The following is a 17283-nucleotide window of genomic DNA, read 5'->3' as shown; positions in this document are numbered from 1 at the left end:
GCGTACACAGCTGTGCAGTCGCCCACAGCAACCGGTCAGAGGTGGACCGGCATAATTAAAGACTGTAATCTGGAGGATATGGTTCCCGGCTGCGATCCAGAGGATACTGTTTGCTATGTGGAGTTGTGATTTGGACATTAATGCTATTTTTTCAGAGTTAGACATTTAAACGCTGTGAAGTAAACGCATTAAAGAGACTTTTGTTTGGAACTTTGCTGGGTCACTGTCTGATCACTGCATAAGTGTGCTACCGCTGCACTACACTAATAAACAGGGAATCTTGCTATTCAGAAAGCTGGTCTGTATCTTCATTCTCTCCATCGACGGCATTCATCTGTGATACAAGGCTGATCCCTGCACAGCCGATCCCCATAGCTGCCGTGACAAAACCATGTCACAGAAAAATTAAGATCCCACTCCCCATCTGCTCACACACAATGTCCAGGAGGAAAAAGAGATTAATAGGGCCACATGTATAACTTATGGGAAGAGAGTAAATTATGTATAGCTAAGTGACCAAAATAATTAATATCCCCTTCGAGGCTGGGACCAAATGGTTGAAACAGGATATCTATTGTGGGAAAGACAAAGTCTGGGATTTGTGGATTGAAGAGGAATAAGTTGCTATGATGAAAGAACTCCCCCAATCTCCATTGTACAGATATGAATATTGGGGTTAGTACTGATCAGATATTGATGGGATATACATTTTTAACTTCAGGACTAATAAAGGAAGAATATGCATATTTTTCATAACTGTGAGACCTGCCAATCAGCCCCAAATCAATATTGGCCACATAGTGGCATGGCTGTTGTCAGCATCTATGGAAACGTAAAATCCCAATAAAAAACATGATGGAGATATCAAATGCCTGTGATAGTCAGGAGTGAACATATTGTGAATGTTGAGAATCAAGAGAGATGTGTGGGTGTAACTTAGGTGCTGATAAAAGGACAAAGCAAATTATGACCTGTGTTCATTGCCACAAGATACACCGCTGTGTAGGCTTGATCCATGGTTACAGACTTTTTCATCAGGAGCGCTTCCCTCCATATATCTGAAGCCATTGCACTGTCAGGTTTAGTCTCTTTTGTTAATCTTTTTATTTTATGTAATTGTATATGCTGTATTGTTTGGTCCCCTTTGTAAAACCTTTTGTATTTTTTTTAATAAACACTGCCTCTCTTTTTGGATTAAATATAAAATAATAGTTCTATAATCATTTTGTTCTGTAAACCACACCCAAAGCCATACACTACCTGTCGGGTGTCCAATTGACCTGTATAATATACAAAAAAGTTGCACTCTATTGTGCTAAAGCATGTCAATGTGAAATATATGAAATATGAATAGCTAAGTTAGCACCTATTCACTATAGCTTGGATATGCCAGTCAATTTTTTTTTTTATTCTATGTTAGCTGTCTGACCGAGCACTCCGCCCTTCAACATCTGGTGATTTTAATTACAGCAGGTTCCTACCTACCCATAATGCAGGCATTTCTGACAGAGGTGTCCACATTCACCCAGAAATTCAGACATCAGCCTAAGGCCGGGGTCACACTTGCGAGAAACTCGCATGAGTCTCACGTCTCAACACCAGGCACTGCCGCCGGCACTAGGGACCGGCGTGTGAGGGTGCATGTGTTTCTAGGCAGCTGGGCACTTCGGTCCGAGTGCCGGCAGCAGTGCCGGGTACTGAGATGCGAGACTCGTGTGAGTTTCTCGCAAGTATGACCCTGGCCTAAGAGAGGTATTCACATGGATAGGGACCAATCAGCTTTTTCTGAGACCACGTAGACGTTGGTTGATGGGCAGACATAACTTGGCCAAATTGTATGCAAAGCGTCTCATTTTTTTCTAGTATTCAGAAGCCGTATAGTTAATCATGTTTCATATATTTTGCACTGACATGCTTTAGCACGATAGAGTGCAACTTTTTTGTATATTATAGATGGGGGTAGCTGCTCCTCAGCTAGCACCTATTCACACTAGCTTTGATGTGCCAGTCAGTTTTTAATTACAATTGACCTGTATAAACAATAGGTGGTGGCATCGAGTAGTTAGCTTTGTTATTGTGGAGATGGCAGTGACCATAGTGGGAGTAGTTCTCCAATTACTGGCCTACTAGTGGTAACAGTAGGCCTTCTCTGTTAAGTTAACAGCATGGAGAGCTCAGCGTGACCTCCCTGGCTGTGATCTTTGACAAACCACAATTCCCCATATTCCAAAAAAAGACTGAACAAGAAATGCTAGGCACACACCCAAAACGAGTATTTGTGTAGCATGTTTTGTTTTTTAATGGCCTGTGGCTCGATCTCGAGACATGGTGACCTGACGGATGAACGCTCTGTAGGAAAACTGATCTTGTGCAAGCCTAGGTATGTCCGCCAGGGTTTTCTTCGCCATTATCTTGACAGCATCAAGCCATCGTGTTGTTATTCTTCCTCTTCGCCTTGATCCTTGTATTCTTTCAACCACAATGTCCTTTTCCAGTGATCACTCTCTTCATATGATATGTCCCAAGTAGGAGAGTCATGACTTGATGATCCTTGCTTCGAGGGACATGTCGGACTTGATTTGTTCGTTCTTCTTGCCATCCGTGGTATTGATAACCTCCTTCTCCAGATTCACATTTTGAAGGCGTCAATTTTCTTCTGTCTTGTTTCTTTATCATCCAGGTTTTGCATCCATATGTTACTACAGAGAAGACCAAGCTATGTACTAGCCGTGTCTTTATCGCTAGTAAAATGTTCTTCGATCTGAAGACCTTGTCCAGTGAATTCATTGCCGATTGGCCCATAGGTATTCTCCTAATGCCTTCCAGTGGTGTCATTGCTGCATCTTAAGTGATCATTGATAAGAGTAGGTTGAAGTCCTTTACAACTTCCAGTTCATCGCGGTCCATTTCAAATGTGAGACAGTCATACCTGGCAGTAGTCAATGTCTTTGTCTTCTTTGTGTTGAGTCGCAGTCCCATGTTTGAGCTTTCCATCTTGACACTCCGTAATAAGGGCTTCATTCCATCTACGCTTGCTGCTATCAATGTTGTATCATATGAGTATTTAAGATTATTGATAATTTATCCAGCTATTTTGCTTTCTTTTTCGGCAAGTCCAGCCTTCCTGCACATAGCTTCCACAGATAAATTGAAGATAAATTGTGGCAGGATGTCTGACGCTACGCTCTACTTTGAGCCATGATGTGATCTGTACGGACCGTTGCTTACTAGTCGATGTAAAGGTTCCTAATGAGGCTGATCAGATGGTTCAGCACTCTCATATCATCCATGGTATTCCAAAGTTTCTGGTGATGAACACAGCCAAAGGCTTTACTGTTGTCAATGAAGCAAAAATAATTTCCTTGTTTTCTTTGGCTTTTTCCATTGTTGATCTAACGTTAGCAATCACATCTCTTGTTCCTGGGCCTTTTCTGAATGCTCCTTGTGCCTCGGGCAGCTTTTTGTCATAGTAAGCCTGGACCGGTCTTTGTAGGATCTTCACTGGTACTTTGCTGGAATGAGGTACGAGTGCAATAGTTGATATTTTCAGCCGGTAGTATCTCGCTTTGCAATGGGATCTTGTCCAGTCCTTGGGCCATTTACCAGTTGTCCATCTCTGCTGACACCGGCGTGTGATGACATCTACTGCTCCTTCACAAGACTTTATTGGCTTTAATGGAATATTGTTGTTTGACAGAAGCGTTATTGCAGCAACGACTTTGTCTTTCAGGATGTCTGTCTCGATCATTTCCAGACTCCATTTCTTGCCATATCACGGAGTTGTTCTTGCAGAGGTGCTACGTGTATTCGCTCCATCTATCATTGATCTATTCTGGCTGAGTTAGTTTGAGTTAGACCTCCAGCAGCTTGGATTGTGGTCTCTCCGCTCTTCCTCCAGACTCTGGGACCTTGATTTCCAAGGTCTAGTGTGAAGTCTCCACCATCAGTGATGGTTTGGGGAGCCATGTCATCTGCTGGTGTAGGTCCACTGTGTTTTATCAAGACCAAAGTCAGCGCAGCCGTCTACCAGGACATGTTAGAGCTCTTCATGCTTCCCTCTGCCGACAAGCTTTATGGAGATGGAAATGTCATTCTCCAGCAGGACTTGGCCCCTGTCCACACGGCCAAAAGTACCAATACCTGGTGTACACACAACAGTATCACTGGGCTTGATTGGCAGCAAACTCGTATGACCTTAACCCCATAGAGAATCTATGGAGTATTGTCAGGAGGAAGATGAGAGACACAAGACCCCACAATGCAGACGAGCTGAAGGCTGCTATCAAAGCAACCTGGGCTTCCATAACCCCTCAGCAGTGCCAGAGGCTGATCGCCTCCATGCCACGCCGCATTGATGCAGTAATTGATGCAGAAGGATCCCGACAAAGTATTGAGAGCAGTTACTGAACAAACATTTCAGTAGGACAACATTTCGGATTTTACAATCATTTTTCAAGCTGGTGTTATAAAGTATTCTAATTTACTGAGATGACGACTTTGGGGTTTTCATTGGCTGTAAGCCATAATCATCAACATTACCAGAAATAATCCCGTGAGGTAGATCACTCTGTGTGTAATGACTCTATAGGATAGAGGAGAGTCACTGTCTGTATTGAAGAACTGAAATAAATTCACTTTTTGATGATATCCTAATTTTGTGAGATGCAGCTGTAACAGGTGTGCAAAAAATGTGGCAGTGTGATGCACACACGGAGTGGCAAAGTGTTCAATTTTTTCTTCCGGAAATATTGTTATGAAATGTGCAATATTAATGCAGCAGCATACTCACTGATCACTGAGGGCGACATCTCCCTATTATCGGAATCTCTGTATTATCCTCTTTTCTTAGCACACAAATCCTCTTTACTGCTTTGCTGTCACACCATCTGTGCAGTTTCTTCAGTGTTTTATGGTTTTCTCTTCCTATATCTGTGGCTAAGCTGTGATAGCGTAACGATATTGTATCTTACAGTTATTGTTAGGTTCTTTAGAAGGATGTAGATCTGGGGATTTATTCTGACAGAATTTTATAGGCTGAACTGGATGGACTAATGTCTTTTTACAGCCTTACTAACTATGTTACTATATCCCCTTACTATCCATACTCACCACAATGGGCTGCTGCATTCCCTGCCTCAGCTTTTATACAGGTTCTGACATTACAGAGGTCACTGGAGCGTTTTCTGGTTCTGCAGTCCTCTGTTATATGTAAAATGTCGCCACCTATTTTAGGTCATTCACGTGAAGCAAATTGCAATTTGCTTAAATTTGCCGGGTTTCAGCAAAGTACCAAAAATTTTACACAAATTTGCAACAAATAGATTTGTTCATCTCTAGTTATAAGTCATTATGGGTGGTGGTGGTTGGGGGGGATGACAGAGAAAAGGGGCAATAAGTGCAGGGTGTGACATCTGCCCTTATCAACCAGAAAGACATGTAAGGGGATAGAGGAGCCAACCTTTAGGACCCAGCTGAAGCCAAACTTGGGGTGCATGAACTCGATAAGGCGCAGAAGCCACTCTAAGGTCCTGATGTCTCCATCAAATCTGTCCCGGAGATCGATGTACTGGACCTGGAGGATGAGTGATGGACCATGGTGACACTGTGCCAAGCAGAGCTCTGCTACAAAACTGCTCATGCAGAGGAAAGCTCACCTTAACCGCCACCTTAGTGCCATCATGTAATGTTGCCCTGTGAACCTGGGCCAGGCTGGCTGCCGCCATTGGGTGAGGGTCGAATTGCTGGAAGAGATGCTCCGCCGCTGCTCCAAAGTCCTCCCGCAGGATTTGGTTCACCTGTACGCAAAATCCAGTCATAAGAAGATAAACCCCAACAGACACACAGTAACTCCTAGCAGTCATACGACAACCCTCATCAGTCACACAACAAACCCCTCCCATCAGAGGACAACCCTCATCAGTCACACAACAAACCCCTCCTATCAGAGGACAACCCTCATCAGTCACACAACAAACCCCTCCCATCAGAGGACAACCCTCATTAGTCACACAACAAACCCCATCAGAGGACAACCCTCATCAGTCACACAACAAACCCCATCAGAGGACAACCCTCATCAGTCACACAACAAACCCCTCCCATCAGAGGACAACCCTCATCAGTCACACAACAAACCCCTCCCATCAGAGGACAACCCTCATTAGTCACACAACAAACCCCATCAGAGGACAACCCTCATCAGTCACACAACAAACCCCATCAGAGGACAACCCTCATCAGTCACACAACAAACCCCTCCCATCAGAGGACAACCCTCGTCGGTTACACGACAACCTCCTCCCATCAGAGGTCATCCTCCTGGCCCCAGTGATGTTCAGCATTTTTTTTTATAAATGATCTAGATAAGGGAACTGAAGGTAAATTAATCAAATTTGCAGACAATGCAAAACTAGGAGGGATAGCTAACACTAGAGAAGACAGAGAAAGGATTACGAAGAATCTAGATAAGCTGGAGCAGCGACTAATGGAATGGGATATAACATCTGGGCAAGAAAAATGAAAATGACATCTATAGAATGGGAGGAATAGAACTAAGCAACAGCACGTGTGAAAAAGATTAAGGTATATTAATAGATCACAGACTGCACGAGTCAACAGTGTGATGCAGCAGCAAAAAAGGCAAACATAGTTCTACAATGTATTAGGAAAAGCATAGAGTCTAGATCACGTGAAGCAAGTATCCTCCTCCAGTCCTCCTTGGTCAGGCCTCATCTAGAATACTGTGTCCTCTTCTGGGCACATTTTAAATAAAGACATTGAATACCAAAGCCCTCGCCTCCTCCTGCCGCCTCAAACTCAAAAATATTTCCCGGATCCGCTCATTCATCAACCAGGAAACCACAAAAACACTAGTGCATGCTCTTATCTCCCGCCTTGACTACTGCAACCTCCTACTCTCTGGCCTCTCCTCTAGCACTCTGGCACCGCTCCAGTCCATCCTACACTCTGCTGCCCGACTAATCCACCTGTCTCCCCGCTATTCCCCAGCCTCCCCCCTATGCCAGGCCCTTCACTGGCTTCCTATTGCCCAGAGGCTCCAATTCAAAACCCTAACTATGACATACAAAGCCATCCACAACCTGTCTCCTCCATACATCTGTGACATGCTCTCTAGGTACCTACCCGCACACAACCTTCGATCATCTCAGGATCTCCTTCTCTACTCTCCCCTTATCTCTTCTTCCCACAGCCGCATACAAGACTTCTCCCGTGCTTCCCCCATACTCTGGAACTCTCTGCTGCAACACATCAGACTCTCACCATCAATGGAAACCTTCAAGAAGAACCTGAAGACCCACGTGTTCTGACAAGCCTACAGCCTGCAATGATCCATAGTCTACTGAACCACCGCACGACCTGCTCTACCCTCTCCTACTGTATCCTCACCGATCCCTGTTGACTGTGAGCCCTCGCAGGCAGGGTCCCCTCTCCTTATGTACTTGTGTGTCCCTTGTCTTACACGTTTATTATACTTGTCTATATTTCCCCTTTTCACATGTAAAGCGCCATGGAATAAATGGTGCTATATAGATGCATAATAATAATAATAATAAAAACAGGGAAGAGCTACCATGATGGTGAGTGGATTGCAAAGTATGTCCTACGAGATGCTTAGTGCTAATTCCTGTTCCTCTTGGTCCATCAGTTTATTCGGGGTGCTAGATGAGGAGAATTGGGGACACTATGTTAGGATCTTTCTAGGTGAAACACTTTTCCTGGCTAGGAAGGTGCTGGCGCTACGTTGGATGGGAGGGTCGCACCCCTCTCTGAGCCTGGATTGACCTGGTAAACTCGGTCATCCCATATGAGCGAACACTTCATGAAAACAGGGGCTGTATGGGGAAATGTGATAAAATCTGAGACAGATGGAACTCCTCTCACTACATTGGGGAGTGGAGACTCGGTGCCACCGCGACTGTTATAGTTGGAATCTATGAAGATTTATGGCATCACATCATTTTTTTTTAATATTATGTAATGTACCAGGCAGCGTGTTAGGTTGTAGTTTATTAGATTGGCGGTGCTTTTGTGCTATGTACTTTCAAGACATAGAGCCTGACCATGCTTCTGTTCACCGGTTTAATAGTTCATTATCTAAGCAACAGTAACATAGTGACATAGTTTTGAAGGCTGAAGGAAGACCTTATGTCCATCTAGTTCAGCCTCTTTTTAGTGCAGCTGTTCTGCATTGTTGATCCTGGGGAAGGCAAAAAACCCACAGAGTAGAAGCCAATTTTCTCCATAGGGAAAAAAATTCCTTCCCCTAAGCTGGGTCAGCCATCTACCTTATAATATTCTGTTATTCGTAACCTTCTATACTGTTACTCACAAGAAAAGCCTCCATTCCTTTCTTACATTCATTCAGTGAGTTGGCCATCACCACTTCCTCAGGAAGAGAATTCCAGAGCCTCACTGCTCTTACCGTGAAGAACCCTCTTCTATGCTGGTGCAGAAATTGTCTTTCCTCCAAACGAAGAGAATGCCCCCTTGTTCTTGTCACAGTCCTTGGTACAAACAGTTCATTGGAGAGATCTCTGTGTTGCCCTCTGATATACTTGTACATATATATTAGGTCTCCCCTAAGTCTTCTCTTTTCTAGAGTAAATAGACCTAATTTTGATAACCTTTCTGGGTATTGTAGTGAACCAACTTCATTTATCATTTTAGTAGCCGCCTTTGAACCCTTTCAAGTTCAGTAATGTCTTTCTTGAGCACCGGCGTCCAAAATTGCACACAATCCTCCAAGTGTGGTCTGACGAGTGATTTGTACAGAGGGAGAATTATGTTTTCATCTCGTGTCCCCAGACCTCTTCTAATGCATCCCATGACCCTATTTGCTTTGGTGGCAGCTGCCTGACACTGGGCACACCAATTTAGCGTCTTATTGACTAAGATGCCTAAGTCTTTTTCCATGTCTGATTTCCCCAGCAGTTTCCCATTTAGTAAGTAATTGTAGCCTCTGTTTCTCCTTCCCATGTGCAGAACCTTACACTTATCTGTGTTATTATTATTATTATTTATTGTTATAGCGCCATTTATTCCATGGCGCTTTACATGTGAGGAGGGGTATACATAAAAACAAGTACAATAATCTTAAACAATACAAGTCATAACTGGTACAGGAGGAGAGAGGACCCTGCCCGCGAGGGCTCACAATCTTCAAGGGATGGGTGATAATACAGTAGGCGAGGGTAGAGCTGGTCGTGCAGCGGTTTGGTCGATCGGTGGTTACTGCAGGTTATAGGCTTGTCGGAAGAGGTGGGTCTTCAGGCTCTTTTTGAAGGTTTCGATGGTAGGTGAGAGTCTGATATGTTGTGGTAGAGAGTTCCAGAGTAGGGGTGATGCGCGAGAGAAATCTTGTATGCGATTGTGGGAAGAGGAGATAAGAGGGGAGTAAAGAAGGAGATCTTGTGAGGATCGGAGGTTGCGTGCAGGAAAGTACCGGGAGACGAGGTCACAGATGTATGGAGGAGACAGGTTGTGGATTGCTTTGTATGTCATGTTTAGGGTTTTGTAATGGAGTCTCTGGGCAATTGGGAGCCAGTGAAGGGATTGACAGAGGGGAGAAGCTGGGGAATAGCGGGGGGACAGGTGGATTAGTCGGGCAGCAGAGTTTAGAATAGATTGGAGGGGTGCGAGAGTGTTTGAGGGGAGGCCACAGAGCATGAGGTTGCAGTAGTCAAGGCGAGAGATGATGAGGGCATGGACTAGGGTTTTTGCAGATTCTTGGGTGAGGAATGAACGGATGCGTGAAATATTTTTGAGTTGAAGTCGGCAGGAAGTGGAAAGGGTTTGGATATGTGGTTTGAAGGAGAGATCAGCGTCAAGGATTACTCCGAGGCAGCGAGCTTGTGGGACTGGGGAGAGTGGGCAGTCATTTACTGTAATTGATAGGTTCGTAGGGGGGGTCACGTGAGATGGGGGAAAGATGATGAATTCTGTTTTGTCCATGTTGAGTTTCAGATATCTAGTGGAGAAGAAGGATGAAATAGTGGACAGACATTGAGGGATTCTGGTTAGTAGGGAGGTGATATCTGGTCCAGAGATGTAGATCTGTGTGTCATCAGCATAAAGATGATACTGAAAGCCATGAGATTCTATGAGCTGTCCCAGGCCAAAGGTGTAAATAGAGAACAGCAGGGGCCCAAGGACTGAACCTTGTGGGACTCCGACAGATAGGGGGCGAGGTGAGGAGGTGGTGTGTGAGTGGGAGACGCTGAATGTCCGGTCTGTTAGGTATGATGAGATCCAGGAGAGGGCCAAGTCTGTGATGCCGAGGGATGAGAGGGTCTGTAATAATAGGGAATGGTCCACTGTGTCAAAGGCAGCCGACAGGTCCAGGAGGAGGAGGACAGAGTAGTGTCGCTTGCTCTTGGCAGTTAAGAGGTCATTGGTGACCTTAGTAAGGGCAGTTTCAGTGGAGTGGTGTGACCGGAAGCCAGATTGTAAGCGGTCGAAGAGGGAGCAAGAAGAGAGATGGGAGGACAGTTCAAGGTAGACGTGTTGTTCCAGTAGCTTGGAGGCGTATGGGAGAAGTGATATAGGGCGATAGCTAGATGCAGAGGATGGGTCAAGAGAGGGCTTTTTGAGGATAGGTGTGATGGAGGCATGTTTAAAGCTTGAGGGGAAAACACCAGTTGTTAGTGACAGGTTGAAGAGATGGGTTAGGGTTGGGATGAAGACTGTGGTGAGGTTTGGTATGAAGTGGGATGGGATCGGGTCGAGTGCACAGGTGGTGAGATGTGATCTTGAGAGTAGAGTGGAGAGTCGATCTTCTGTAATGGTGGAGAAGTTGGTTTTGAAGGTGGAGGGCTGGGAAGTCGGGAGGAAGGGCTCTGGGGGTTGTTGACCAAAACTGTCCCTGATGTTATCAATTTTCTGCTTGAAAAATGAGGCAAAGTCTTCAGCTGAGATGAGTGGGGAGGGAGGAGGTGCTGGGGGGCGGAGGAGAGAATTGAAGGTGTTGAATAACTGTTTAGGGTTGTGAGACAGGGAGGATATGAGAGATGAGAAGTAGGTTTGTTTAGCTGTGGCGAGTGTGGTCTTGAAAGTAGTGAGGGACTGTTTGAATGCGATGAAGTGCTTGTTGGAGTGGGATCTTTTCCATCTGCGCTCAGCAGCCCTGGAAGCTCGCCTCAGCTCTTTGGTCAGGCTGGTGTGCCAGGGCTGTCTGTTGATTTTGCGAGTTTTGGTATGTGTAAGTGGGGCAGCGGATTCCAAAGCTACAGCTATTGTGGTGTTATATAGAGCGGCAGCGTCATCCGCATTGTGTAAGGAACTTATATCTGTAAGCGGGAGGAGGGATTCAGAGAATGAGTGTAGGTCAAGGTGTTTAAGATTCCTGCGAGGGTGTGAAAGTTTGTGGGGTGGGGATTGTAGACATGGAGTGAAGAGGGAAGAGAATGTGAGCAGGTTGTGGTCAGAGAGAGGAAGAGGTGAGTTAGAGAGGTTAGATAGGGAGCAGAGGCGGGTGAAGATGAGGTCCAGTGTGTGGCCATCTTTGTGGGTGGCTGTAGAAGACCATTGAGTGAGGCCGAAGGAGGAAGTGAGAGATAGAAGTTTAGTGGCAGCTGAGAGGGAAGTGTCGATGGGGATGTTGAGGTCGCCCATGATGATAGTAGGGATGTCCGCGGAAAGGAAATGAAGTAACCAGGTGGTGAAGTGGTCAAAGAAGGTGGTGGCTGGCCCTGGGGGGCGGTAGATGACAGCCAGTTGGAGGTTGGAGGGGGAGTAGATGCGCACAGAGTGCACCTCAAAGGAAGGGAGGGTAACAGAGGGTGGCAGTGGGATTGGGGTGAAGGAGCAGGTATCTGACAGGAGAAAACCAACTCCTCCACCATGTTTGCTGCTGGGGCGGGGGGTGTGAGAAAGGTGGAAGCCGCCATACGAAAGTGCAGCAGGAGAGGCTGTGTCAGAAGGGGTGAGCCAGGTTTCGGTGATGGCGAGGAAGGAGAGTTTGGTAGTAACAAAAAGATCATGGATGTAGGAAAGCTTGTTGCAGACAGAGCGAGCGTTCCACAGAGCTCCTGTTAGTGGGACTGGGGAAGCGGGGGCTGGGTGAATGGGTATAAGGTTGGAGAGGTTACGGAAGGTTGTGATAGAGTGTGGATGGGAGGTAGAAATGACTGTGGGAATGTGGTGAGGAGGACCAGGATTTGGGGAGATATCGCCAGCAGTGAGAAGGAGCAGAGAAAGTGTTAGCAGGTGGGAGCAGGAGAGGGCATGAGGGGGCTGTCTGTGTTTGGAGACAGAGGATTGTATGTTAAGGAACAGTTTTGAGGCGGAGGTGAGGTGGATGGGGAGGATTGAAGAAGAGATGAACAGTTCCTTACTAGGAGTTGGGATTAGGGGAATTAGCAGAAAGTGAAGGATTATTGGGGTGAAAGTGAAAACAAACAGAAACATTGTTTACAGTGACTGTGTACAGTGACCTTCAGTTCCCTTCTGGTTCAATTCTGGTTTTAATTCTTAAATTAATCTTCACACTTCTAGCACACACTTATAGCAATCACAATGGCAGACTGAAGTCTATGCAGACTTGTGCTCTGCAATATATGTACAACTAAGTGCAGTCAGGTGTGAAGCAGAGAGGAGTGGTCTCTGCTCATTTTGGTCAGACAATTAAGAGTGGACCAGATGTATATGATCAAGCCAGAGTAAACAAGGTCATAAATAACACTGGGGTAAGCTGGGGTTAGCTGAAAGGCATACCATGTGAATGCTAGGTGCAGAGGCAAGTCTATGTGCAAAGCTGGGTGATGCACTGTGTGTCCTTCATAGACAGACAGCAGGAGAGCAGGAGAGCTGGGTGGATGGACATACCATGTGAATGCTAGGTGCAGAGGCAAGTCTATGTGCAAAGCTGGGTGATGCACTGTGTGTCCTTCATAGACAGACAGCAGGAGAGCAGGAGAGCTGGGTGGATGGACATACCATGTGAATGCTAGGTGCAGAGGCAAGTCTATGTGCAAAGCTGGGTGATGCACTGTGTGTCCTTCATAGACAGACAGCAGGAGAGCAGGAGAGCTGGGTGGATGGACATACCATGTGAATGCTAGGTGCAGAGGCAAGTCTATGTGCAAAGCTGGGTGATGCACTGTGTGTCCTTCATAGACAGACAGCAGGAGAGCAGGAGAGCTGGGTGGATGGACATACCATGTGAATGCCATGTGTTAAACCTCATTTGCCATTTTTCAGCCCAATTCTCCAATTTACTCAAATCTGTCTGTAGTTGTAAGCTGTCCTCCTTTGTGTTAACTACCTTACATAGTTTTGTATCATCTGCAAATACTGATATTTTACTGTGTAAGCCAAATAACTCACAGACCTGTGATACCTGCAGAGACAACTTCACGTGTGAATTGCTGTTCACTTACAATTACTTATTCAAAATGCACGTGTATTATTTGGTGTATGCATAAATGTGGTTTCTCTTTCTTGGTTAATAAATGAATTAAAAAAAATAAAGTATGTACTACGAGGGCAGGTTAAAGCAGGCGGGAACCTGGGGCTCACGAGGACAAACCAGCGCTCGCCTTCTGCCATCACACATAGTAATGGGGATGACCGCTCGGTGTCTTTTGTATCACAGCCTGTATACGGGGTAAGCCCCCTTCCCCGCTCGCGTTCTCTCACACTGGGGGGAGGGCTCTTTAAAGGGACACATGAAATTAAAGGGACCTGCTTCTTCTTGTGTTCCCCAGAGGCCTCACCCTCCGATGGTGATTGTGCCTCATGCACAATAAGCAGAAGAACGCCCGGTGTAATTATATACATTGCGGACATGCTGCACTAATAATAACCTTTATTTACAGTGCCTTGCGAAAGTATTCGCCCCCCTGGAACTTTTCCACCTTATCCCACAGATCATGCGTCAGACATAAAGATACCAAATGTACATTTTTGAAGAATCAACAACAAGTGGGACACAATTGTGAAGATGATCGAAATTTATTGGTTATTTTACATTTCTGTGGAAAGTCAAAAACTGAAAAGTGGGGCGTGCAATATTATTGAGCCCCTGTAACTTAATACTTTGTTGCGCCACCTTTTGCTGTGATTACAGCTGCAGTCGCTTGGGGTATGTCGCCCATTCTTTCTTGGCAAACAGCTCGGGCTCAGTGAGGTTGGATGGAGATCGTTTGTGAACAGCAGTTTTCAGCTCTTTCCACAGATTCTCCATTGGATTCAGGTCTGGACTGTGACTTGGCCATTCTAACACCTGGATACGTTTATTTGTGAACCATTCCATTGTAGATTTTCTTTACGTTTGGGATCATTGTCTTGTTGGAAGACAAATCTCCGTCCCAGTCTCAGGTCTTTTGCAGACTCCAAGAGGCTTTCTTCATGAATGGTCCTGTATTTGGCTCAATCCATCTTCTCATCAGTTTTAACCATCTTCCCTGTCCCTGCTGAAGAAAAGCAGGCCCAAACCATGATGCTGCCACCACCATGTTTGACAGTGGGGATGGTGTGTTCAGGGTGATGAGCTGTGTTGCTTTTACGCCAAACATATCGTTTGGCATTGCTGCCTAAAAGTTCGATTTTGGTTTCATCTGACCAGAGCACCTTCTTCCACATGTTTGGTGTGTCTCCCAGGTGGCTTGTTGCAAACTTTAAACACTTTTTATGGATATCTTTGAGAAATGGCTTTCTTCTTGCCACTCTTCCATAAAGGCCAGATTTGTGCAGCGTACGACTGATTGTTGTCCTATGGACAGACTGTCCCACCTCAGCTGTAGATCTCTGCAGCTCATCCAGAGTGATCATGGGCCTCTTGGCTGCATCTCTGGTCAGTCTTCTCCTTGTTTGAGATGAAAGTTTAGAGGGACGGCCGGGTCTTGGTAGATTGGCAGTGGTATGATACTCCTTCCATTTCAATATGATCGCTTGCACAGTGCTCCTTGGGATGTTTAAAGTTTTGGAAATCATTTTGTATCCAAATCCGGCTTTAAACTTCTCCACAACAGTATCACGGACCTGCCTGTTGTGTTCCTTGGTCTTCATGATGCTCTCTGTGCATCAAACAGAACCCTGAGACTATCACAGAGCAGGGGCATTTATACGGAGAAAACAAAAAGCAAAAAACACAAATATCCTGAACTAAAAAGTAAAAAATAAACTGCAAATAATGCATAAAGGTAATAATAATAATAAGGGTATTTAGTAAACATAATTTTGATCAAAATAATGTACAAGCCATCCCGCCACGTCACGGCCACCCCTGTGGGACAGTCCCTACTCTAGGATTTAAAACCTTTTCACTTGCCAAGTGACGTGAATGTGAATAAGGATCGAGCGGCTGAACCACTAGTAACAGCTTAGGCCAGACTGGATGGCTTTCCCAGCTCAGAAAGAGGGCGGTCACACCCATATATGCACTGAATGCACAATGAAATGAATAAAAAACAAATCTGAACTGGGAAAAGTAAGTTAATGTGTCTGCAGAATGTAAGTGCATATTAACACATGACCATTAACCAGAGAAAACAAAAAGCAAAAAAACATTTATACGGAGACCTGATTACACACAGGTGGATTATATTCATCATCATTAGTCATTTAGGACAACATTGGATCATTTAGAGATCCGCAATGAACTTCTGGAGTGAGTTTGCTGCACTGAAAGTTACAGGGGCTGAATAATATTGCACGCCCCACTTTTCAGTTTTTGAATTTCCACAATAACTAATAAATTTCATTCAACTTCACAATTGTCTCCCACTTGTTGTTGATTCTTCACCAGAAATTTACATTTGGTATCTTTATGTTTGAAGCATGATATGTGGGAAAAGGTTGAAAAGTTCCAGGGGGCCGAATACTTTCACAAGGCTCTGTATGTAGTGCTAACATATTCCGCAGCGCTTTACAGTTTCAAACAACAGTCATAAGTAACAACGTTAACAATAATAGAATGATTAAAGCAAAGTAAAGCGCCCCTGCTGGTGAGAGCTTACACTCTACAGTGAGGTGGGGGAGATACAGAGGACAGGGGTGTATATACAATGGTGTATGTACAATGATGGTCCGGCCATCCTGAGGGGTGAGGGATGGATGGAGATAGTGAATGGGCGACACACACACATAAAATGACTTTGATTAGGGAACATAATATACCTCATTGGTCCTCCGGGGCAGTGCCTGGTCCTCCAGGATCCGCAAGGTGTTCACATACTCCGGGGGCAGCAGATGGTTGAAGGTGCACAAACCCTGTCCCAACTTGATATAAAGACCTCCATTGATCACGGCTCCATCCACTAATCTGTCCGCCGTCCGCTGGTGGCACTGGGACATGATGGCTTTATATACAGTGCAGTTCTACATGAAAATCGAACAGCGGCCATCAGCACATGGAAAGGACGACAACCCTGCAGATATAGGCAGTGGTCACCAACCTCCCCGACTACTCACCTCCTCTTCTTTGGAAAGAGTCACATTCCTCGTCCACCAGTAATCAATGGAGATCTGAGAGGCGATCACTAATGATCTGGGAGATAGAAGAGAAGCGGAATGTATTAGACTAAAGTTCCCCATGTCTGATACCTCAATACGACCTGTAGTGGAAATACGTATATGTGTTGTGAGTTCATTTTCCCCTTTGTTACTGAGGTCTGGTGAACTCCCTATTCTGGTAAAGGAATGTAATGAGCCTGATTATCAGGCACCTGAGCCTAATGAGGATGACTGGCTGAGTGGAGTCACGGACTGGATATAAGGCTGCCGACGCCCTTCTGCCCTGCGGGTGTTTTCTCTGTGGACTTCTAGGACACCAGTCTGATTCCTGCTCCTCTAAAGCTAAGTTTTCTGTTTTGCCTGTTAGCATTTGTGTTTTGTTTAGGATTCTGCCATTCCCTGCTGGGGTGAGCTGAATCTCCTTTTGCCGGTTGCTCTGTCTTCAGAATACTCCTGAGTGCTGACATAGCTTTTTTGAAGCCTAGCGTCTTCAGGGCCTTTTTCACTGTCAGTCTGTTGGCTCTTGTTTTCTTAGGGTTTTTCACGGATTGCAGACAGCAGCCTTCCTGTCCGTTCCTATCTAGTTAGCTTGGGCCCCTCTTTGCTCAGTCTATCTTTCTGTCTGTGTTAGTATTTTCATCTTGCTTCACCGTCATTATATGTTGGGGGCTGCCTATTGCTTTGGGGTCTGCTCTGGGGTAGTTTAGATTTCCCCTTTCTTTCTTTAGGCCTATTTAATTCTCCGGCTGTGATTGAGGGGTCTAGGGCATCGTAGGAACCCCCCACGGCTACTGTTAGTTGTTGTGGATA

The 17283-nt window shown here is 45.4% G+C and overlaps 1 protein-coding gene across 2 annotated transcripts in view; it reads right to left on the bottom strand.

Moving 5' to 3' along the window:
- The window catches only part of ADCK5 (aarF domain containing kinase 5), a 112000-nt gene that overhangs the window by 33977 nt on the left and 60740 nt on the right, over positions 1 to 17283 (bottom strand). The window contains exons 4-7 of one of the 2 annotated variants that reach the window (XM_073556532.1): positions 16432 to 16507; positions 16138 to 16338; positions 5655 to 5795; positions 5459 to 5572 (exon numbers count right to left, since the gene is read on the bottom strand). In XM_073556532.1, coding sequence (XP_073412633.1) covers positions 5459 to 5572; positions 5655 to 5795; positions 16138 to 16338; positions 16432 to 16507 — 532 coding nt within the window. The remainder of the gene's footprint in view (positions 1 to 5458; positions 5573 to 5654; positions 5796 to 16137; positions 16339 to 16431; positions 16508 to 17283) is intronic. The other variant, XM_073556533.1, reaches the window with a different exon arrangement.

Source organism: Dendrobates tinctorius, unplaced genomic scaffold (genome assembly GCF_039654945.1).
Source record: "Dendrobates tinctorius isolate UK_male_01 unplaced genomic scaffold, ASM3965494v1 ptg000235l, whole genome shotgun sequence".
Taxonomy (NCBI): Eukaryota; Metazoa; Chordata; class Amphibia; order Anura; family Dendrobatidae; genus Dendrobates; species Dendrobates tinctorius.
Note: the sequence above shows the minus strand (reverse complement) of the source record. Positions and strands in the feature narration are given on the sequence as shown.